Source organism: Octopus sinensis, linkage group LG10 (genome assembly GCF_006345805.1).
Source record: "Octopus sinensis linkage group LG10, ASM634580v1, whole genome shotgun sequence".
Classification (NCBI taxonomy): Eukaryota; Metazoa; Mollusca; class Cephalopoda; order Octopoda; family Octopodidae; genus Octopus; species Octopus sinensis.
Window position 1 is genome coordinate 17,003,968 of NC_043006.1, and position 24,705 is coordinate 17,028,672.

At 36.2% G+C, this 24,705-nt stretch overlaps 1 protein-coding gene across 3 annotated transcripts in view; it reads right to left on the reverse strand.

The window, feature by feature from the left end:
- The window catches only part of LOC115216326 (UV radiation resistance-associated protein), a 99,376-nt gene that overhangs the window by 39,202 nt on the left and 35,469 nt on the right, over positions 1-24,705 (reverse strand). For all 3 annotated transcript variants that reach the window (XM_036506314.1, XM_029785544.2, XM_029785545.2), the window contains exons 3-9: positions 16,739-16,773; positions 9,123-9,186; positions 7,145-7,239; positions 5,808-5,900; positions 4,265-4,359; positions 1,137-1,242; positions 338-464 (exon numbers count right to left, since the gene is read on the reverse strand). In XM_036506314.1, coding sequence (XP_036362207.1) covers positions 338-464; positions 1,137-1,242; positions 4,265-4,359; positions 5,808-5,900; positions 7,145-7,239; positions 9,123-9,186; positions 16,739-16,773 — 615 coding nt within the window. The remainder of the gene's footprint in view (positions 1-337; positions 465-1,136; positions 1,243-4,264; positions 4,360-5,807; positions 5,901-7,144; positions 7,240-9,122; positions 9,187-16,738; positions 16,774-24,705) is intronic.

Below are 24,705 nucleotides of genomic sequence, written 5' to 3' on the forward strand. Positions count from 1 at the left end.
TCCGTGGCCGTTTGCCAGCTTCGTCTGGCACCTGTGTAGGTGGCACGTAAAAAACACCCACTACACTCACGGAGTGGTTGGCGTTAGGAAGGGCATCCAGCCGTAGAAACACTGCCAGATCAGACTGGGCCTGATGCAGCCTTCTGGCTTCACAGACCCCAGTTGAACCGTCCAACCCATGCTAGCATGGAAAACGGACGCTAAACGATGATGATGATGACCTTCTTCAGTACAACTTAAAAAATTGTATTTTTAGCAAAAAAGAGGTCCCCCACTGCTATCTATTGTGTTGATAGTGACTGTGGTGGCAGCAGTAATAAATTGCATCAATACTCACTTCTAATATGATTGTCATTTGTCAAAGAATCCCTCTCTTCCTTTTGACTCTGTAAGTTGGCTGACTGCCATTGCATCTCACTTTGCAGTTGATGCACTCGCAGCAACAGCTCTTCTTTTTCAGACAGCTGTTGAAGAGAAAAGAAATAAAATCCGTTTCATTAACATTATTTCTGATGATTTACTTCTTAAGCCATTAATTGCAATATTTCTCTTGAGATATACCAATTTTGAAAATAATGAAGAATTTAGGAAAATAATTTTGTCATTATTAAACTAGTGTTTGGAACTTGAATTTACATAAAATTTTGATGGAAGGTTTGATCCCTGTGCCGGTGGCACGTAAAAAGCACCATTCGAATGTGGCCGATGCCAGCGCCGCCTTGACTGGCTTCCGTGCTGGTGGCATGTAAAAAGCACCAACCGATCGTGGCCATTGCCAGCCTCGCCTGGCACGTAAAAAGCACCCACTACACTCATGGAGTGGTTGGCATTAGGAAGGGCATCCAGCTGTAGAAACACTGCCAGATCAGACTGGAGCCTGGTGGAGCCTTCAGGCTTCCCAGACCCCGGTCGAACCGTCCAACCCATACTAGCATGGAAAGCGGACGTTAAACGATGATGATGATGATGATCACTTTAAAACAAAAAAGGTTCTACCAATCATAAATCTAGGGGTGGTCTCAAGAAGGTTGGTATCAAAAGATTTGAGACAGTGATTAGAATATTGAACAAGCAACTTGTGTATTGAGAATTCAGGCAAAACTCGCAAAAATATAAGTTTTTTTCACAAATCGTACCTTTTTATTCCTCTCCTTTGATGCTTGAAGTTGTTGTTGAATATCATGTCGCAGTCTTTTGGCGGATGCTTTGTTTTGTCTGATAGCACGCAGTATTGTATTGATTCTGGAACAAAGACCAAACAACAACAACAATAATTAATGATTTCAAATTTTGGCACAATACCAACAATTTTGTGGAAGGGGTAAGTTGATTGTGTCGACCCCAGTACTCAACTGGTACTGATTTTATTGACTCCAGAATGATGAAAGGTAAAGTTGACCCAAGCAGAATTTGAACTCCACAACGTGAAGATGAATGAAATGCTACCAAGCATTTTGCCTGGCATGCTAATGATTCTGTCAGCAGCAGCAGCCACCGCCACCACTACCACCACCAACAACAATCCTTTCTACTAAAGGCATGAGACCTGAAATTTGGTGGGAGGAAACTAGTTGATTACATCAACCCCCAGTGTTTCACTGGTACTTAATTTATCAGTCGGCCTAAGCAAAATTTGAACTCAGAACGTAAGGACAGACGAAATACTGCTAAGCATTTTGCCAGGCATGCTAACGATTCTGCCAGCTTGCTGCCTTAATAATTATAATAATAATGATGATGATGATGATGGTGATGAGAATAGCTTCAATAACAATTTTCCCATCCCTTGACACAGTACCACAATTTTGTACAAATGGAGTGGAGTCAACTGAACTGGCAAAGTAGAGATATGAAACTTTATACTGTTAAGCATTTGGTTCATCATTTTAACATTTTTAATAAAACGTTGGGCAAAATCTTAATCTCTGCATTCAGCAGAGTTATGGACCAGAATTTATCAATATCACTCTCATTTCTTTTCTTCCTCAATACCACCACTTCCCTGCTCACACAGCTGGGAATGTCCCCAATCTGTTACCTGTTGCAACATATATAAGTTAAGAGAGAAGTCAATAAATTTGCCATGTATCCATTGGACAAACTGGCCAATGAAAGTAATTTGCTTCTCACACAACAACTCACAGCTGTTGCTTTTTTTTTTCATGACAGTCCAGCTTTTTGCCAAGTGTCACAACAGGCCATCAAGGTAGACATTTAAGTATTATCCTTAGGTCATTACAACACTGAAAACAGTTGAGAAAACTGAAAAGTGAAGCTGGAAAACCACTGCCTACCTGGATTTGACAAACCATGAAGGGTATACTTTTTTGTGGAACAATCAAATGGTTTTGTGCTCCAATGTCTAAGAGATCTGACAATGCAATCTTCATATTTCATTTCAAAGAAGTAATTGAGTATCATTTTGTCTGTTGGCACATCTACGATGCCTTTGCTGATTGCCTCTTATATTCTGCTAACTAGCCCCATCCCTGTAATCTATTGCTTTCTAGTATTACTTCTTTACTTTATCAGTTTTACTCTAATGGCTCACTTCAGAGAATGCCACTACCAGTTGTTTACAATCACTCATCAACTCCAGTTTAACTACATTAGTAATCCAGTTACTGTAGGCTTTCCAGGCAGGGAATGACACATTCAGCTTCCAACAATCTGGCTCCTGTCTAAGAATTTTATATAGGCCATCTGTGTAGACGACAAACTTGCGATTTGTGCAACTGACCACCTGACATCATGGATGTCTTATGTTATACCTATCCACTAACCTAATGAATATTGATTTAGATTCGATCAGAAAGTGACAGTATGGTTTATCTATGTTTACAATGGCATGTTAAAAAAAATCCAGTGGGTACCCACCAGACAGCTGGAACTGGGTGAGTAGACTTGTAATGTCTTCACTCACATCTATCAGATAGTCCAATATAATTCCAGTGTGTGTCCAAGATGCCATTCTAATAACCCACTAGTATTTATGAGTGGGACATTACAAGAATGTCTCTAGATGCCTGAAGAAGTCACATAGAGACCTAACTGGTCAGTAGCCTGAATTGTCGCTTTGCTGTTAAATTCAGGATTCTTGATTTACCACCAAAAACCAAGAAGATTGTCTATACTTTGAGATGCAGACCTTTCCGGAACAATATTAGCACTCCACTTGAACTAGGCCTGTGTACACTTTACAGTCATTGACAAGCATGAATGACTGAAAACAAGATATCCTGGTCTCATTATTACATTGAAACACGATCTTAGCTTAAGTGACCTTGTTTCCAAGCTAGCTCCAGGTCACATGAGATGTTGTTGCTACTGTTGTAGATGCTAAAGTTCTACTACTGATCTCCTTGTCACTACTGTCACCAGCACCCTCTTCAACATAACTCGCACAGGGATTGTTGGTGAAGTGTAACGTAGCAGGGTCAGCAGTTGTAACGTTACAGTCAATGTCACATGCCGATGAAGTAAGATGGAGGTGGGAAAGTCACATGTTTTCTGCCTCCTGTTTAACCGAAGTGAGACACTCTATTTCCCTGTTCATTTTGCCTCTCACTTTTCCATTTTTATTGCTTTTAAATACAAGTGCCACCATATCTAAAACATATCTCTTTTAAAAATCATTTCTGCAATTAGAAAACAAAAACACGACACCAAAAAAAGGGGCTAGAAAAACTAGCAGCCAAGTGCTGAGTTGGGTAGGAATCAGTTGATTATACCAACTCCAATACTTGACTAGTACTTATTTCATTGAACTTGGACTGTAAAGGGATGAACTAAATATTAAAATATTTGGTTTGAGGCTCTATCAATTCTTTTTTTAATTTTTATTGCCCACAAGGGGCTACACACAGAGGGGACAAACAAGGACAGACAAACAGATTAAGTCGATTATATCGATCCCAGTGCGTAACTGGTACTTATTTAACCGACCCCGAAAGGATGAAAGGCAAAGTTGACCTCGGCGGAATTTGAACTCAGAATGTAGCGGCAGACGAAATACCGCTAAACATTTCATCCGGCGTGCTAACATTTCTGCCAGCTCTATCAATTCTGCCAATAAAATATCTCATTTTTGATGAACTATCTTATTTTGAATTTCTATAAATACCAGTTTCTAATATGAACACACAAAGCTGTGGGGCAAAATTAAAAGTGAAGGAAAATGGGCGTCGATTTGGCCTGCATGTGGATTACTTTATTCCAATAATTTTCCTAGAGATAATAGTTTTGCATACGAATTTAAACTTACCTCGTTAGAGAACTGTGTCCATACGAAAATATGAGATTGGAATGTTCTGTTTGATAAAATGAACGAGAAATATCTCTAGGGAATTTAGTACATTTCTGAAATAAGAAATTAAACATGTAATTAATGAATATATAAGATAAATGTGAGAATAAGAAATACAACTTACAATGAAAATATAAGCAAGAAGGCAATTGAAAACCAGTCTAGTTAAAATTAAAAGTTTAGATACAAAATACAGAGAGAAATAAATATAAATTTGTATACAAAGATTAAAGAAAAATTTTTTAAAACAGGTTTCTCTACTTTCTATGGTTTTATATCTATGTTTTTATTCTAATAAGAGCAACGGCTCTAGTATAAAGTGGTGTGCTTGCAATGGTGATTTTTTTTTTTTATCAGTTGATCCTTTGCAGAAGGATCTTGCATTCATCTGCCATAACACTAAGACTATTCTGCAGCCACTTATAGTTGACTGCAGGAAGGCAGTGTCACTCTAGGAAAGCTCAAAGTAGGTGAGAAGAAGATCAAATGTCAAACTGAATGGTGAAGTGGTGGGAATTGAAGAACATATGAAAAAAAAAAAAAAAGAGTGGAAAGAACACCAAATATTTAGAAATATCAAATCAGACAGAACTGCAATGGACTGTGTGTGTGTGACAAGTATAAATTGGATTAGTGTATACAGGGTGATTTTTGTATGGCACAAGCACTAGTAAAGTTGCTATGCAACTTGCAAAACTATGATCCCATGGAGAGGTGGCATTATGCTAAGAGATGTGTGGTTAAAGTATGAGAACATGTTGGAGCAGATTAGGTTTCTTGTTGGAGAGGAGAAATATAAGCCTTGAAAGAACCCTGTTGTGTATATGTATGTATGTGTGTGTGTGGTTCAAAGGTACAGAAAACAAAAGACAAAGACAGGTGAAGGAACAACAAGCAGGTGTATTAGTTTGATGAATCCATTCAAAAAGCTCTAGTTGGTCCGGGGCATTTGCCCAAGGTGACATGTAGTGGGACTAAACCTGGAACCACATGGTGAACTTCTGAACCACACAGCCACGCTTACATCTATTAATTAGACTTTCCCACATTAGTTCATGAACACAAGTTATGTAGGCCTAAATAATTAATAGTGACAGAAACAGCTTTAATACCAAAAGGTAATATGTATCCCCTCTTAAAAGGGGATGTAGTGTAAGAATAAAGAATACTGCGATAGTTACCATGAGAGAACCTTTCCTATGGTCTTTTGGTGCATATAAACACTCTCGTTTATACTGCCAGCAGGAGATAAATCAACTGCCATTGCCACTCCACTAACGATATAAACAAGAGTGGTTATATGCCCAAAAGACCGTATGAGAGATTCTCTCAAGGTAACTATCGCAGTGTTCTCTCTTCTAACACAACATCCACTTTTAAGTGGGGATAAATATTACCTTTTATGTAAGTCTATTTTAATATGAGGGAGATAAAGGAAAATATGCATCAATAAAGAGTGAAGGCCTCCTATGCACATTTAGTAATTAAATTATAAACTCACTTCTAATTCTTCTTCTGTTGGTGCAACAAAGAAATGGTGAAACATGCCAAACACGAGGCTGTTTGGAGGGAACCGGATTCCATCTTTCATAGTCTACAAAAGACAAACAGAAAAAACAAATTTTACACTAGAAACAATTTCATAAATACTATTTATTAACTGGAAACCTTATACTGGTTAGTTGAAAAACAAAACATTCCTTATTAAAATTAATAGGTTCATACATCAATATAATAGTTTTCTATTTTAAAAGCATACAAACATCAGCCTTAATATTTTTCATTTTTATCATGAGTGAATTCACAGAGTCATGAGTGCATTGGATAAAAAATGCTTTGCCAGTAAGTATATGCATTCTGAGTTCAAATGAAGACAAGGTTAACTTTACTTTCATCTTTCTGGGGATTGATAAAATAAAGTACCAGTAAAATACCACTTAGCTACACACCTTCATCCCAAAATATCAAAGGTTAAGCTGGCCACAGAAAAATTTGAACACCTATATATGAGGTTCCCAACCACTGGGTTATGGATCATTTGGCACCAGGCCACATAAAGTATAAATTAAAAAAATTTATTTATATTTTATTGACTATCACAGTCTGTAAGGTGTTTTTACATCATCATCATCATTTAACGTCCGCTTTCCATGCTAGCATGGGTTGGACGATTTGACTGAGGTATGGTGAACCAGACTCCAATCTGATCTGGCAGAGTTTCTACAGCTGGATGCCCTTCCTAACGCCAACCACTCTGAGAGTGTAGTGGGTGCTTTTACATGCCACCAGCACGAGGGCCATTTTGGTGGTACTGGCAACATTATATATATATATATATATATATATATAGTAATATATATTAACTATTTAGCTGTGTTTTGTTATGTGTATGCGTCTCTAGTTTGAGGGAAAAAAATGTCTTGCATGAAACCAGTCTATGGAGCAAAAAAGATTGGGGACTGTCGACCTATATCATTATCAATAACCATTTCTAACATAAGCACAAGGTTACAAATTTTAGTGGTGGGTGGTTGGGTAAGTAAATTAAATTGACCCCAAAACTTAACTGGTACTTAATTTTATCCACTCCAGAAGTAAAAAAGGTAAATCTGACTTCGGCAGGATTTGAACTCAGAGCATAAGGAGTTGGGTGAGCTGTAATTGAATACTGCAAAGTATTTTGTCCAATCCTCAATGAACTTTGCCAATCTGCTTCTGTAATATCATTACTGATAATATAACCAAATCGTCTTAGCATAATTTACATATACGGAAATGAAAATCTTTTGAGAAAAAAAAATATTAAAAAACTTAAAAACAAAGATGAAATCAACTTACTTTTGTATCCTGCAGGTGAAGACAGGATAAAAACACTTCCCATTCTAAGAAAAGTTTGAAGACATCATGACCAACCCAAACCCTAACTAGCAATGCTAGTGAGAGTTAAAGAAAACTTTAAAGCAAGATTTCAAAACCAGGAAGAATAGAAATTAAGCATTTTACTGTGAGGTTAGAAAGAAAAGAAAGATAGTGGGTTATCTATAAATCCCATAGGAATTTACAATAAAATGTTGCAGCACACACATTCATAATATCTATACATGTATAAAACTTACAATAGGCTTTGGCCAATAATGGCCAAAGCCTTGCTTAAACAGCACCACATGGAGTAGCCTTTTAAGTCAAATTGTGTGTGGGTCTCCAGAAATGGACTGTGCCTAAAATATCAGAGCTTACTCTTCATTGCAGTACATACTCTCATCAAATTTTATACATTTTATTAACTTTTTGTTTTCTTGGACAACATTTTCCCCCCTTAACATTTCTAATATTACAACTAACACAATCATTTCAGCAAAGAGATACACTTTATTTCAGTCCTAATGACATGTTTAACCCTTTAGCATTTAAACCAGCTATATCCGGCCCAAATATTCTATCTGTTTTATGATCAACTTGGTTAGATCTAGCCTCTTACACATTAGTTGACAATGTCATTCTAAAAATAAACAATCACACCATCAAATTCTCAAAGCTATGAAACACTGCATGATGTCTTTAAAAGAATCTGAATAAATAAGCATTACATTTGACAGAATAATCTGAATGCTAAAGGGTTAATGAAGGCATAGCATCTATCCGACACGAATCATCATCATCATCATCGTTTAGCATCTGCTTTCCATGCTAGCATGGGTTGGACGGTTCAACTGGGGTCTGGGAAGCCAGAAGGCTGCACCAGGCCCAGTCTGATCTGGCAATGTTTCTACGGCTGGATGCCCTTCCTAATGCCAATGACTCCGTGAGTTTAGTGCGTGCTTTTTACGTGCCAGACGAGGCTGGCAAACGGCCACAATCGGATGGTGCTTTTTACGTGCCACCGGCACAGGGGCCAGGCAAGGCTGGCAATGGCCACGATAGGATGGTGCTTTTTACGTGCCACCAGCACGAGGTCAGTCGCGGCGGCACTGGCAACGGCCACGTTCGGATGGTTCTCTTACGTATCACCGGCACTGGTATCATAGCTGCAATTTGCATTGATGTTGATCAATTTCGATTTTGGATTTTCACTTGCCTCAACAGGTCTTCACAAGTAGAGTTTTGTGTCCCAAATAAATACAAAATAATGAGCTACTGGCCAGCCACATGGCAATGATTCCAAACCTTACTTAGATTGCTTGCATGGTCTAATGGTTAAGCACAAACTTGAATGAATAAGCTATTACCATCTTGGCTGAAGTGTCATAATTCCTATTTCATTGCTGTGTTCTAGGACAGGGCCAGCTTTAGGCATAGTGAAGTTTCCAGCTAAGAGGTTCTGTAGAGACCCTATTAAGAAATTGTTAACAGAGAACTGAGTTGTATAATAACTAAACTGAGTAAGAATGCAGCCAAGATTATAACAGATCCAAGCAAAATAAGAGTGTTACACTTCTCAAATGCTTAATTATAAAATAACAAAAAATCCTTTAAACTGCAAAACTAATATTCCTGTATTTTTTTTAATATTTAGGATTAATCTTTTAATGTTAATTGTTCCTAATAAAGTTAAATCATTATGAATAATGAAACTCTGACAAATGGTAAAAAATTTTTTAAATCCATATTTTGAGAGATTTTAAGCTGTAGCTTATTTAATGAATGTCTAAATCTAGCCATGGTTCTCACTAAAACAGTGAATATATCTTACTCAACTTCCTGGTATCATAGCACTTAAATTTGAAGATAATTATTCAACACTTACTGGAATTAGCAAATAGCAGCATAGCTTGAGTCAAATCCTGTTTGATGAGAAACCTAATTTGGAAAAGGATACACTTTTTGCTTGTCTCAACCTCTTCAGATTTAGTTGTGAGATCAAAGGCCTGCCATGTTGGATTCTGGAAAATTGAAAATACACAGTAAACAGTATTTTTTCTTTATAAATGACAAAACTTAACTGCACATTAAATTATGTAATTAGTGGGAAATTATTTTGTCACAACAAAAACAGCATAACTAAAGGGTGTGTAAGAGATTTGAGGACAGATTTATGTTTATAAAAAAAAAAACAGATATATAATAACAGATAATTACTTTATCAAAAAATGCTATGAAGATAAAAATAAACCTTCTTTTCTATAATGTTATTCAATAAAACCACCTTCAGCTTCAACAGTTGCTTCTAAACAAGATCTAAATCATCTATATGCTTGAATCAAGTGGTCTTGGTTCATTTTGAACATTACTCTGACTATATCAGCTTTCAAAGAATCTTTGGTGTTATGGGCGTGTTCATTGACCTCTCTCTCAACAACGCTCCACATGTAATAGCCCAATGGATTGAGATCTGGGGGAATTATGTGATCAAAATTTTCAGCCATCCATTGCTGTGTTACTAAAGCCATGTGTGATAGTGCATAGTCTTATTGAAACACATATGGCCTTCCATTGCATACATTGTTTATCCAGGGCTTAACAATTATTTCCAGGACCTCAATGTAGGTGGCAGAGTTAACTTTAAGGCCTTGTGGAAAGAAGTAAGGAGACATCAGATGTCGTTTATTGCTGACAACCCCTAAAACCATGACAGTTGCAGGAAATTTTGTATGTATGACACTTGAAACTGCAGAAAGGTTTCCACATAACCATCAGTCATTTCTTCTGTTAACTTTTTGATCTTGGTTGAAGTTTTTCTTGTTAGTGACAAACCAAACCAAATCTTCTGCTGGATTTTTCAGTTTGTTTAAGAGCCTTTTAGATTTGATGTAGTGATTTTCTTTTGCTTTTTCTTACAAATTGACTTTTCCTCATCATATAAAACTTTTATCTGATGTCTTCATGGACAACATTTCTGACTGTTCCTTCTGACACATGGAGATCTTTTGCAATTGACTCATGGACTTTCTGGGATGGTAATCAATGGTCTGTTGAACTTGTTGGATAAATTCAGGTGTTCTGATGATTTCAGAGCATTTAAAATGCTTTTTATGCTTTGATACTGGTGATATGTTTCTATCTTCAGTCTCTAGCTCCTTACAAACCTTGTAGACGAAAGATCTGGCAACTTTTAAAAATAGAGATATTTCTAAATCGCTATGCTCAGCCTTTATAGCCACAATAACAGCATGCCACTTCATTTCTTGAGTAAGCTGAGGATCTGCCATTATTATTTTCTGAAACAAAGACTATACAGATTTAGCAAAATATGCAGCAAAAAATGTCCTCAAATATCTTAGGCACCCTGTACAGATGTGTGTATCTCCTTTGCCACTCGAACACCAATTTTGGTTCTTCATAACTTTCTGAAAAATGGCTATTTCTTGATAAAATTTTCTACAAATATGTTTCAGATGATGATGTAGATTATGAATGTGGCAAAATTTGATGCGGGGTGAAAAAAATTGGAGTGAGGGTTGGATAATTTACACACTTTAACAAAATGTATGAGGAAACAATGTTGAGGGGTGTGAATTATCCAACCTCCCCCCAATTTTTTTCTTAATCAAATTCCGACATAATTGTAATCTACACCACCAGAAATATATTTGTAAAAAAATGTTATTAAAACATATGTAGTCTTCAAAAAGTTATGAAGAAAGTCAGTAGGCAGTCATACATGTATTGTTATGCCACAAAAACAATTCAAATATAGAAAAAGAAAACAACAGTACTTTCAAAAGAAAAACAGTGCAGAAACAAACTAATTAACTGGGAAAGTCTACTAAATAACATATTTGATTTTCATCATAGGAAGTAGATCCAAATTAGCAAGGTTTTGCTTTTCAGAGATGAAACCAAGTTGTGCAGTAGAACCATTCTGCAATGTAGTTAAGTCCCTTCTCTGACTATCAGCCAAAGATTATTTATAGACTGAAATGATAATGAATAGCTTTGTACTTTTAATATCTGAATCAAAATGCAGACTAGCTTCTTCTTTCATTAACACAATATCTTTTTGCATCACTCACACAACGTTTTTGTTCTCATTTTCATTTTGTAGAGTAATTTACATTTTTTGTATTTTTCAAAGAGAAAAGAGAAGTGATTATTTATTGTTTCCCAACCAAGTGACTTAGTGTTCAGTCCCACTACAGGGAACTTCAGATAAGTGTCTTCTACAATAGCTCCAGGTCAACCAAAGCCATGTGAATGATTTTGGTAGATGGAAATTCAAAAGAGCTCATTGCGTAAATGTATGAGTCACTGTGTGTGCACATGTGTGTTTTTGAGAGTGAATTCATATTTTCTATTGCTTACACGTGTGTTCACATTGTAAAACTTGGCATATCAGATGGGTTTGTTTGTTTGCAGTCGATTGTAAGAGCATGCTTGGGCTTTTGTAAAATGCCTTGACATGTTGCAATCTTTGTAAACAAATGGTTCAGCCAAACAGTGTCATTTCTTTCCAGAGCTCCACATAACCAAACCCAGGCTGTTGGTTGTTTAACAGAATTGGAAATTATTGCCTTGCTTGGAAACAGGTAGGGGTTAGCATCAAGAAGGGCATCTAACTAAAGAAAAATTCTGTCGCAACATACTCTTATTTGAGTTATGCAAGCATGAAAAAGCAGATGTTAAAATGATATAAAGCATGGAGTGGATTTAATAATAAATGATACTATCTCTAAAAGACAAAAAGTTATTCTACTAGATTAAAATAGTAGAAAATATCACATGAATGATAAAAATATGAAAATATTCATTGCTATTTCTTGTTATGTGGTAGAATAATTTTGCTGCACAACAGATGCTGGTTCCATCTTTACTAAAGTATGCCTCCACAAGTGAGAAATATTTAAATGTCACTGAATGTGCCTATGTTTAGTGGGTGAAGATCTTACTGACCCCTATTTAATTTCACAGTGTTTTCTGTACAATTATGCTTTGTACATAACTTTGACTTAAATTCACAAACAATAAAAATATAATTGTTTATGGCCAGTACCAATGACAGAAACATGCAGCTACAGATAATGGATCACTCCCCATCACCTCCAATAAACAAAGCAAACAACAATATAGAATAGTTAGCTGTAAATAGCTGTAAAGCACACAGTGGAGTTAAAAATAAATGGTACAATCTCAAGGCGGTGAGCTGGCAGAAACATTAGCATGCCGGGCGAAATGCTTAGCTGTATTTCGTCTGTCTTTATGTTCTGAGTTCAAATTCCACCGACGTCGACTTTGCCTTTCGGGTCGATAAATTAAGTACCAGTTGCGTACTGGGGTTGATCTAATCGACTGGCCCCCCTCCCCCAAAATTTCGGGCCTTGTGCTTAGAGTAGAAAAGAATAAATAATACAATCTCTAGAAGCTTATGCTTTACACATTACAATCATCCATGTTCTATGCTGGCATAGGTTGGATGGTTTGATATGATTTAATGAGTCCAAGGACTACATTGTGCTTCAATACCTGTTTTGGCATGGTTTCTATGGCTAAATACCCTTCCTAACACCTACCACTTTACAGCATGTAATGGGTGCTTTTTTCAAGAATGAGGTCAACATGCAGACTGCATGACTACAAACTCTGAGGTAGATGAGGGGTTAAAGTATGAGAGAAGGGGCTAGAGCAGAACAAGATTTTTGCTGCAGTGGGGTTACATGGCTACTCACATTTAGAAAAGAGAGTGGGGTATGATTGGGGTGGAGTGGAGAAGAGATAAAAACTGTGGTGATGAAATTGTCCATGTGAACCCTCAAGGTACAAGGTGAGTAGATGTGAATGGGGTCAGTGAAAGAGAGAAAATATACATATAATAAACACAATACAGAATACTAAGCCTTAAGTGGATCCAAACTTTTAACCTAAGTTTTACAATAGATAGTAAGTAGTTACTTCATTCCACAAAAATAAGAAAAGGAGACAAAGAAGCAAACTATTTTACAAGGTAAAAACAGTAGAAGGAAATTGATGCCATGTGAATGATACAAAATAAAATACAATATTAAGTATTAAATAATTAACAAATATAAAAAAAAATTTCAAAATTAGGATGTATGTGCCAGCTGTTGGTCTGTTAAAAGCTACAAGTGGTTGTTAAGGAAAGCTAGCTAAATCTTAGAACTGAAAGAAACTGGCAACAGATTTATGTTAAGCTGTGTGATTAAGAAGTCTGCTTCCCAATCATGTAGCTTTAAGTTCAGTTCCACTGCATGGAACCAAGACTAGGGTAGAAAGACTTGCTTGTACAATGAACTCGAACTCAAAATTATGCTGTTGCAAAATAAACTTCATAACCACACAGCAATACCCGAACCCATGAAGACTGAAAGTTGCTATTTGAAAGTAATTCTTTCAACATAATGTACTGAATGATTAATCTATATATATAAAGCTGAAGTTGTCTGTGTATGGCAGGTTTGGTAGCCTTCGACTAACACTATCTCCTCCGAGACCCTGCAGTGCAAATTGACCAAAATTGAGAGTATGATAGAAGAAGGCTTGCTCTTCCTTCCGTAGAAGAAAAAATTCAAATCAGACCATGTTAAGACCAAAAATTATTTACATCAAAAAGGTGCTTTTTTTTCTATGAAAATCCCTATTTTTTTAACAATTTTTTTTACTGCTGTGTCGCCATTTTTCAGTGTATTTCAACCAGAAAAATGTTCACTTAAAGAGAATAACAAACTACATAATGCAAAATTTTTACTTTCCAAAAATTCCAATTCTAAAGGGTCAAAAAGAAATCAAGCTCGAGCAACACTGGGCTATACTGCTAGTTTAAAATAATGAAATAAATTGAACACTTTGTGTCTGTGGAAGTTCCACATTTTAAAAGTCAGTTATTTACCTAGTTGAAAATACAGTGACCATACTAAAATGTAAAAATCATTTGCTTTCAAAGCAAAGCTTATAATAAACAAGCTATTATTAGTCATTTATCATGACGCTGCTTATTATTATGTTACACTTATGAGCCAATAGTATAACAACAACCTTTAATCTCTAGATGAAAAGGAAGAAAAGAAAAAAATACAAAACAGAAGCTTGTATTTGTCATGTGTGCCTGCCACATATTTTTGGATGGCATCCTGTTATTTTGATACAAAACACACATCTGAGCTCTGTATCTGTAAATCACCTCTCTCACAACAATTAAAGTTGTTGACCTGGTTTAAAGGAAATATCCTTATCAATTTAAATTCATCTGTATGTCCATCAGCCTGGTACTTCATGAATGAATAGGACAACCTGCTTTCAGTTCTCTTAAGTTTGTTCACTGCTTCCTCTTCACCAACCTAAGAGTTGCATGGCTACTTAATAATTACATATATTTTAAGCAAGTTTTTATGATAAAACTCAATAATGAACTGAATATATGTTATCCTTTCCTTCAAAATATTTTTCTATGCAATAACTGCAGATTACGTTTTTTTCCTTCTCATAACTATAAATTATTTTGGGGAGATGAAAATTTGTCATTTTTTAAAAGTATAAATTAAAAAGAACACTATCTACCCTCCCAGTAACATTTCTATAAAATCATCATCATCATAACATTCACTTTTCCAGGTTTGCATGGATCAGATGGAATTCACTGAGGTAGATTTTCTCCAGCCAGATACCCTTCCTGTTGCCAAAATTCACCTGTTTTCAAGCAAAGTAATATTACCCCTTCACCAAGCCTGTTTTTCTCATAAGATTAGAAACAAATAATACTCATTTACAACAATCATACAATGTCAAGAAAAGGAGATACAAACACACACACATACACACAAACAAACATGACAGGTTTATTTCAGTTTCTGTCAACCAAATCCACTCAGATGCTTGAGTCAGCTCAGAGCTACAGTAGAAAACACTGGCCCAAGGTTCTGCACAATGGGACTGAGCCCAAAACGACATGGCTGGGAATCAATGAAAGCATTTAAGCAAGTGGGTAAATTTGAGCAACATCCCACTACAGCTCATTTATACTAACCAACAAGACTAATATAATTAATGAAGTTTTTTACATTTTGCCAAAATTAATTAATAGCAAAAATACTGGTTGTCAAGCATTGGTAGGGGCAAACACTAATCCTAACCTAAAACAGATTGAAATGCAATAGATCGATACTAGGGTCATAATTTTGGGTGGACATTAAAGAGGGAATGGTTTTGTTATCCAGCTCTGTTTATGAGTGACCCCTCAGTTTATGGCCACAGGGTATCTTTTTTCTCATAAATAACGGGGACATTTTCATATAACACCGCAAATAATTGTTGTTGACACACTACGGCAGAAATTGAATTCACCTCAATAGACGTCATTGATTGGTTGAAATTGCCGAAATGCAAGAAATTAAACAACAAATAGCTTATAAACTAAAGAATTTTCTCAAGAAAGCCAAGAGAAAAAGATGTTTTATAAACACATTCTACCAGTATACGATGTTTAAAAGTGTTTATTTTAAAAATCTGATGGTCAAAGTGAAAAGATCCGAATTTTGAATTATACTCTCCATGAGTAGAAGTTTTATGAAGTTTATAACAGTAGGCATAGCTGTGTGGTTAAGATGTTTACTTTGAAACCAAATGGTTTTAGGTACAGTCAAAGTGTAGAGCATCTTAGCTAAGTGCCTTTGCATGGCACCTGTCCTCAAGCCAGCCAATGCCATGTGAAGGAATTTAGTAAATGGAAACTGAGGAATACCATTATGAGTGTGCATGTGCGTATGTGGGTATGTATGTATGTATGTATATACACACGTGCACGCACAGATGCATCAATCATTATTATTTTTTCCATGCTAGCATGGATCAATGGAAAACTAAAACAAATGATAATGTTTGTACAAACAGCATGCATCTTGTTTGCTAAGATTGCATAACATGCCAAGAAGTCTGGACATACTTTTGCAAATGTTTACAACTGGAGATTACACATCATTAAAATGAGGGAAAATACAACTTCACTCACCCAATTACACCCCATGTGTGCACAAGTTCACACACGCATATGCTCATACAAATTAAGGCATTACCTAACATGACAGGTACAGTGGCCATTTTAATTGCATATACAAAAATATCCACAAATTTTGACACTGTTTATTTAAGTAATACTATTGTTTATTGTTTATAAATTACATCCATCGGTAGTATATATTAAGTTTGCTTATTTACCTATCATCCACAGTTCAAAGTCTATTTTTGTTGTGATTGTGGTTAAAAGCAGTTTAGCATATTACATTACGTTTTTTTTTTAAGTAAAATATTTAAACAAAAAGTAAAGATTAAAAAAAAAACTTGTACAGATGTATCTAGTACCTCTTACTACACCCTTTACCCCCAATACCCACATAAAATTTACCAGCCCCTGTCCTTCCCTCAGGGGCTATATTACCCATTTTGTGAAGCACTGTTTTAGGAGAAGGCATACATAGATTATAGTAGAAAGGATGAAAGGGTAAAGTTGATCTCGGTAGGATCTGAACTTAGAGAAATGATAATACTTACTAAAGACCCAGAAATTTTTTCACTGGTATAAAAGGCTGTAAAAAGAAAAAAAAGAAAAAAGTTATCAAAAGCAAACAATACATAATATTTCTCACATATATAATATATACTTTAAACTGACTTAAACAGGATAAATAAAATTATGTGTTTGATAGCAGATAAGAAAGTTAGCTCATAGGTGTGTCTGACATTTTAATAATTTTGATTTTTTTTCAAAGTTATCTTTTTTTTTACCTCCAGTTTATCTAAGGAAAAAATAAAAAGGTGCATTTATGAAATTGTTCTTAATTATTCTGTGTGATTGGCTGCTTCACAACAACATGAGTTTTAGTTTGATCCTTCATCATTGCACCTTGGGCAAATAAGCTACCACTGTCTCAGATTGATGAATGCCTTATGAGTGGAATTTGGTAGACAAACTGAGTAGAAGTTGTAGAAAGGCGGTGAGCTGGTAGAAACGTTAGCATGCGGGGCAAAATGCTTAGTGGCATTTCGTCTGCCATTATGTTCCGAGTTCAAATTCCACTGAGGTCGACTTTGCCTTTCATCCTTTCGGGGTTGATAAATTAAGTACCAGTTGAGTACTGGGGTCGATGTAATCGACTTAATCCCTTTGTCCTTGTTTGTCCCCTCTATGTTTAGCCCCTTGTGGGCAATAAAGAAATAAGAAACTGAGTAGAAGTTGTGTGTGTGTGTGTGTGTTACACCAAAGTATATTGGAAACAAAGCTGAAAAATTGATGTTTTCAAATAAAAATACGTTCTGTGACATTTGTTCTGTCCAAGCTAAACAAAAATCCCTTTGTTAGTCTTGCTGTCAGAAATTTAGAGAACCAATGGAAATCAACAATGCTACTGTTCACCATAAAATTAAAATAATAAACTATAATGAATGGTGAAAATTGCATGAATTTTTATCACCAAAATTGTTAACCTTGCAGTATATATATTATATAAGCATTATTTTTACAGTTTATATGATTTAAAAGAATGACAAAAAATATTTAGGAATAATTTCATAAGTCAATTAGAAAAAAAGGGAAAAACAAAGCAATAACCCAAAAATCCTGGAATTATTTTAAAACTAAAAGAATTTCAGTACAGGCATGGCTGAGTGGTTAAGAAGTTTGCTTCTCAGTTACATGGTTTCAGGCACAGTCCCCCTGAATGGCATCTTAGTTAAGAGTCTTCTACTATAACCCCAGGGAGACCAAAGACTTGTGAGTGGGGATTTGTTGGAAGGAAACTGAAAGAAGTTTGTTTGCATGCAGGTGTGTATGTGTCTATGTATATACATTATTCTTTTACTTGTTTCAGTGATCTGACTGCGGCCATGCTGCAGTACCGCCTTTAGTTGAACAAATTGACCCCAGGACTTATTCTTTGTAAGCCTAGTATTTATTCTATTAGTCTCTTTTACTGAACCGCTAAGTTATGGGGACATAAACACATCAACATCAGTTGTCAAGTGATGGTGGGAAGACAAACACAGACACATATATATATACGACGGGCTTCTTTCAGTTTCCATCTACCAAACCCATTCACAAAGCTTTGGTCGGCCCAAGGCTATAGCATAAGACACTTGCCCAAGGTGCCACGCAGTGGCACTGAACCTAGAACCATGGGGTTGGGAAGCAAGCTTCTTATCACACAGCCACTCCTGCACCTATAGCCATTCCTATTATATATATATATGCACACATACACACATGTGTATGGGTGCATGTGCACATTACTGTCTTTTTGTCTTGACATTGTGTGATAATTACAAATAAACATCACTGTCATACAGGCTGTATCCATTTCCAATCTTCCATGAAAACATGTCAGGCCAAAAAATAAATATTATCTTACTTGGAAACAAGTGACAGTTGGTAACAGAGAGGGCTCCCTTCCTATCACAAACTCTCACTCGTTTCCAAGCAGAACACCAGCCTCAGTCACTTTTGTCTACCCCATGCGACCATGGAAAAATGCATGTTAAAATAATGATTATGATGATAGATGCATTTGACATCTAAAACTTAATCATGACTGGTTTTAGAAATTGTTTTCAGGAGACAAAAAGAATGGTTTTAAAAATTAGCAGAACGTTTTGTAGGTTTTAGTTGTATCTATCCTTAAATCCAAGTTCAAATTCTGTTGAATAGATTTTATTTATCTTTACAGTTTCGATAAATTAAGTGCAAGTGAAGTAATCAGGGAATCAATTTTAATTAACTGCATTCTTCCACCAAAATATTTGGCCATAAGCCTATGCTACATTCACTAACACCATCACCACCGTTAACGATGGAAATCCCACTGGAATTGAATTTGTTTCTTCTCATTGTGGTTGATAAAGTGCAAGTAACTAACAATGATTTAATCAACTCTATATTTATCTGTATAGGATAATATATTAATGTGCTAAGTATATCAATATTATTTCTTTTCACATGATATAAAGGCCAAACAATATTGGAAACAGAAAAAACATGGAGCAGTGATCATTCATAGCTTTCTCAAGAACATCAGAACACTAGAAATGGGCTCAATTGGGGATTGAAAGCACATCATAGTCATTGGTTTGCAAGAGGATTCTTTTTGCTTTACACTGCATGTCACAAGAAAGATATTGTTTGTTTTCCTTCTCGAGCCATGCCTGGCTCATAAGGGCCGGTTTCCCGGTTTCTTGGCGTATAGGTTCCCCACCTGGACGGGATGCCGGTCCATCGCAGGTGAGCTGCAAGATGCAGGAGGAAAGAGTGAGAGAAAGTTGTGGCGAAAGAGTCAGCAGAAGTTTCGCCATTACCTTCTGCTGGAGCTGTGTGGAGCTTAGGTGTTTCACTCATAAACACACACACCGTCCGGTCTGAGATTCAAACCCGCGATCCCTCGACTGCGAGTCCGCTGCTCTAACCACTAGGCCATGTGCCTCCACAAGAAAGATATCAATAATAATAGCTTCTGATTTAGGTACAAGATCATTGTTGAGGAAAGTGATTAGTCAGTATTTTCAACCCCATACTAGACTGGTACTTTATTTTTATTGACCCCAGAGGGATGAAAGGCAAAGTTCACCTAATGTGTGATTTGAACTGAGTGTAGTGGGTCATCACAAAAACTGCACAGTATTTCTTTCAGACACTGTAATGATTCTGCCAATAACCACCCTAAAAATATCAATAATGATTAAAAAAAAATGTGATGGTGTTTTTTAAATTGCATAAAAGTTTAAGAAATAGCTTCTAATAACTTAATGTATTTCACTACAATTTCCTTAGGTTCTTCCTGATAACAAAAGCCACTTCAGTTTCATCATCATTCACTGTTGTATGCATTCAGGTTAGTCCTCCAGTTTAAAGATACCTTCATCCCTCCCACCTACTAGTCTCAGAGGCCCTGTAAAAGGCCATGGGCACTGCTGTCCCTCTTGACTTAAAACATATATTGACTAATTATAGGTGCAGGTATGACAGTGTGGAAACATGGTCTTGAGTTCTATCTCACTGCATGACACCATGGGTGAGCATCTTCCATAGCCTTGGGCCAACCAATGCCTGTTGAGTGGAACTGGTAGAAACCCAATGTGTGTGCAATGTTTACATTCCATGTCCTCACGTAAAAGCATTGGGCAAAAATAAAAACAAAAAACCCCCTGAAAACTGACATTTATTGACATTCCCTGCTAACCAAGTGTTCCTTGGCTCAGGACATTCAAACACAAGTTGAATAAAAACCCATTACCAGAAAAACAGGTAAAGATTACCAACAGGAAGGGCATCTGGCTGTAAAACAAGGCCTCAATAACGTGGAAATTTTACCAGTGAGTGTATTCCATAATAAGGCACAAAAAGAAAATGACTCTCCCCAGACACAATAGAATATGAACTCATATAAAGAATCTTGCAAACCAAATTCAAAAACGTCATATATAATGATTTACCATTAATCTGAAGGATTACCCAATACTTATTAATAGACTGCATACATATGTATATGGTTGATTCAATAATTGTGTAAAATTATTTAGTTACATCTCAAGAACAAAGGACATTATTTCATATCAGTCACTGGAGATAAAAACAGTGATCTGTTATTTATATTGAGGCAATCTCCAGAGTCATAAATGGGAAGTTATAAATGATAAAAACTACTCTAAAGAATGGGAGATGGGGGTAAATATAACACTATTGAGAGATATCAAAAGAATATGATGGCAAAACAAAGAAAGAAAAAAGAAACATGATGGAATGGAATGACATACAAAATGTAACAATTAACAGTATTCAGACTTTAATAAAGCACTGCTAGGAGTTACCAACATAAAACCAGCACTTTAAAGAAAGGGTAAAACTAAAAGATAAAAATTTACCATGGACTAGATTCTCAAATTGTTTTTGATCTTGGATAACCTTAGTAATTTAAATTACTCTGTTTATCATACTGACATTAGAAATGTTATTTCGAATTAAACCAAAGAAAATTGTAAAATCAAGCTCTTTTATCTTTTACTCATTTAATTTATTGGATTTTGGCCATGCTGGGACACAACTTGAAGGGTTTTAGTCCAACAATTCAACCCTGATACTTAACGATTTTTGAAGTCTGGTACTTATTCCACCAGTCTCTTTTGCTAAACCACTAAGCTATAGAGACAAGCAAACTAACCAGTTGTCAAGTGGTAGGGGAACACACACATACGTATATACATAAGGTACAAACACTCACATAAATGCATACACACATATGTATGACAGGCTTCTTATGAAGGTGATGCTTCACCTGATGTCAAATTTTGGTGGAAGAAAGTTTTAATTTGGATCACTTTAAAACGTGAAATTTGCTTCATTAAGCCAGGAGTGGTCTCAGGTGAGTTGGTATCAAAATGGTTAAATGATGACTGGCATCCATGCTAGCAGGGTGCAAAAAGCACCATACGAATGTGATCGTTGACAGAGTGGCTAACCGGCTTCCGTGCTGTGGCACATAAAAGGCACCATCCGAGCATGATCGTTGCCAGAGCGGCTAACTGGCTTCCGTTCCGGTGGCACGTAGAAGAGTGTGATCGTTGCCAGTGTTGCCTTACTGGCACCTGTGCTGGTGACATGTGTAAAAAGATTCGAGCAAGGTCGTTGCCAGTACCGCCTGACTGGCCCCCATGCCGGTGGCACGTAAAAAGCACCCACTACACTCTCAGAGTGGTTGGCATTAGGAAGGGCATCCAGCTGTAGAAACTCTGCCAGATCAAGATTGGAGCCTGGTGCAGCCATCTGGTTCGCCAGCCCTCAGTCAAAATCGTCCAACCCATGCTAGCATGGAAAGCAGACATTAAACAATGATGATAAGAAGGATACATTGTACAATGAAGTCCTTGATAAGGAAGGTTACAGCTAGAACACCTTTGATCGTAAGTCACCTTCATCAAGGGAGACCTGAAGCTAAACAACAACTATACACGAAAAGTTTTAGTGAAAATAATAAAAATATGAATTAAATATAATTTACAACCAACGATAAAAATAACATCTAAGAACAAATTTCTACTGTAATACTAATTAAGCTGAAACCTAGCAGCCAATACATTCCCTAAGTAATAGTATAGTAATTAAAGAAAACACACGCTCGTTAAATGAAATGCTCAAGTAAATCAGTGTGTTCTTATCCCATGGGCAAAAAAGCAATGCTTAAAATTATGTATTAATATCACAAAATTTTTTAAAGGAATTTTAAGAATTCAGAATTAAAATAAATCTAAATGCTTGTAGGTGTAGGTATGAGATTACAAATGAGAAAACATGTACTCAGTACAAAAACAAAAGTACAAATATTTTAGTGAATACTACTCAAAAGTTCCATGTTTGTTGCTGTGTAAGCAACAGCACACACAAAACTGAATAGTAACACAGAGTAACATCAGTACTACAATATATAGGGGAGGTGTTGACTAGAGTTGACCAACACCTTGAGAGTGGAATTGGTAGATGGAAACAGCAGGAAGTTCCTATATATATGCATGTGCGTGTATTATATTGGGTTGAGGAATAATTCATGAGCATTTTTTTCAAATTTAAAAATGCACGCAGAAATAAAACACATTGGCAAAATGTTCTGCATTATTTAAAAGAGAATTTTTTGCTCTACAAGATGGTGTGTTTTGATTTTTTAATTTCATTGATTTTAGTGTATTTTCAGATCATTAAAATGAAATGTCAAGTGGACAAAACTGGGCATTTTCGACACCATTTGCTTTTTGCATTTAATCAAGGTGTAAAGATGGCTGAAGCTGCTCGTGAGATTTGAGCTGTGTATGGAGAAGGAGCAATGCTTCAAAGTACCGCCTGCCATTGGTTTTCATGCTTCAAAAATGGGAATTTTTACCTCAAGGATGGATCACACACTGGTCAGCTAATTGAGTTTGATGAAGAGCAATTGAATCAACTTCATGAAAATCCATGTCAAACGACCAGAGAATTGGTAGAGCAGATGGACTGTGATAAAAAAATTGTGGTGAACCACCCTCACTGAATGGGTGAGGTTCAGAAACTTGGCACTTGAGTGCCACACACATCGAGTGAAAAACAACAAAAATCAACACTCCATAACTGCCACCAGTTTGCTTGCTTGACATTGCTCAACACATAGTTACAAAATGTGTTTTCTTTACTGCATTGTTACTGGTGATGAAAAATGGTACCGTTACATCAATATGAAGGAGCGAAAAGAATGGCTCAGCCCTGACAAACAAGCAACTCTGCAAATAAAACAAGACCTTCATCCTCGAAAGACCATGTGTGTGTATGGTGGGACTGGGAAGGCATACTTCATTATGAACTGCTTGAGCACAACCAAACACTCAATGCAGAATTACAGAGTTCAACAACTGCACTGATTCAATGAAGCAATTCAACAAAAAAGACCGAACAGGCGAAATGGCATTCTTCTGCAACACAACAATGCCCATCCCCACATCACCAGTATGATCAAAGCCTTGACGCAAGAACTCGAATGGGAAGTGTTGCCTCATCCTCCATACTCTCCAGTCTTGGCACCATCTGATTTTCATCTCTTCTGACTGCTTTCGAACACCGTGTTGTGTGTCGTTCACTAACGAAGGCTTGGTTGGATGAATTCTTTGAGTCAAGACCAGGAGATTCCTATTGCCGAAGCATCGAAAAACTTATTGAATGATGGGAGGAAGTCATAAACAACAATGGAGAGTATACTATTAATCTGTTGTAGCTTTTTTGTTTAAAATAAGTTTGAAAAAAAATGCTCATGAATTATTCCTCAACTCTACATATATTTATTTATCTATTTATCTATTGTGAGCATGAATACATTTGCCTCTTCCTACTGTGTTGACATTTTTTTGCACTGCTTAAAAACAAAAGCACTATTATTTATAAAAGCCTTGTCCTTGTTTGTTTGCAATCTGCCACAAAAACCTATTCAGCCATCAAGATGTTCTTTGTTCATTGTACTAGAAGAAATAGTAGCTGGAGAACAAATAGTAGCTGCATCTACATGATATGTTTTTACAGTGCACACTCGTAAGGGTTAGTTTTAGAGTTGGTTAGGGTTACACAGATCCATCAGGACCTCTGTATTTAAGTAGTACCAACAAATCTTCCTCAAATCACACTCCACAGTTTTCCTTTTTTAAAAGACACATCAAATACTGTAGTCCTTGATACACTGAGCTTGAATAAAAAAAGATTGAATAGTCAAAGCTACAGTGCCTTTGATGATAGATCTATTGATCAGGGCTAACCTGGAGTTACCAACAGCAGCATCTACATAAGCTGACTAATAGTTATTGACCCACTTCAGTGATAGGAGATGAAGATAAAGTTATGCAACAGTTATGTCGTTTTGTTAACTTCTGCTCCAATTTTAAAATGGTGTGGTTTAAGTTAATATAATATTAAGTATATCGAATCTAAAGAGAAGACATAGAATGCTCGTAGTGGGCTCATCCCC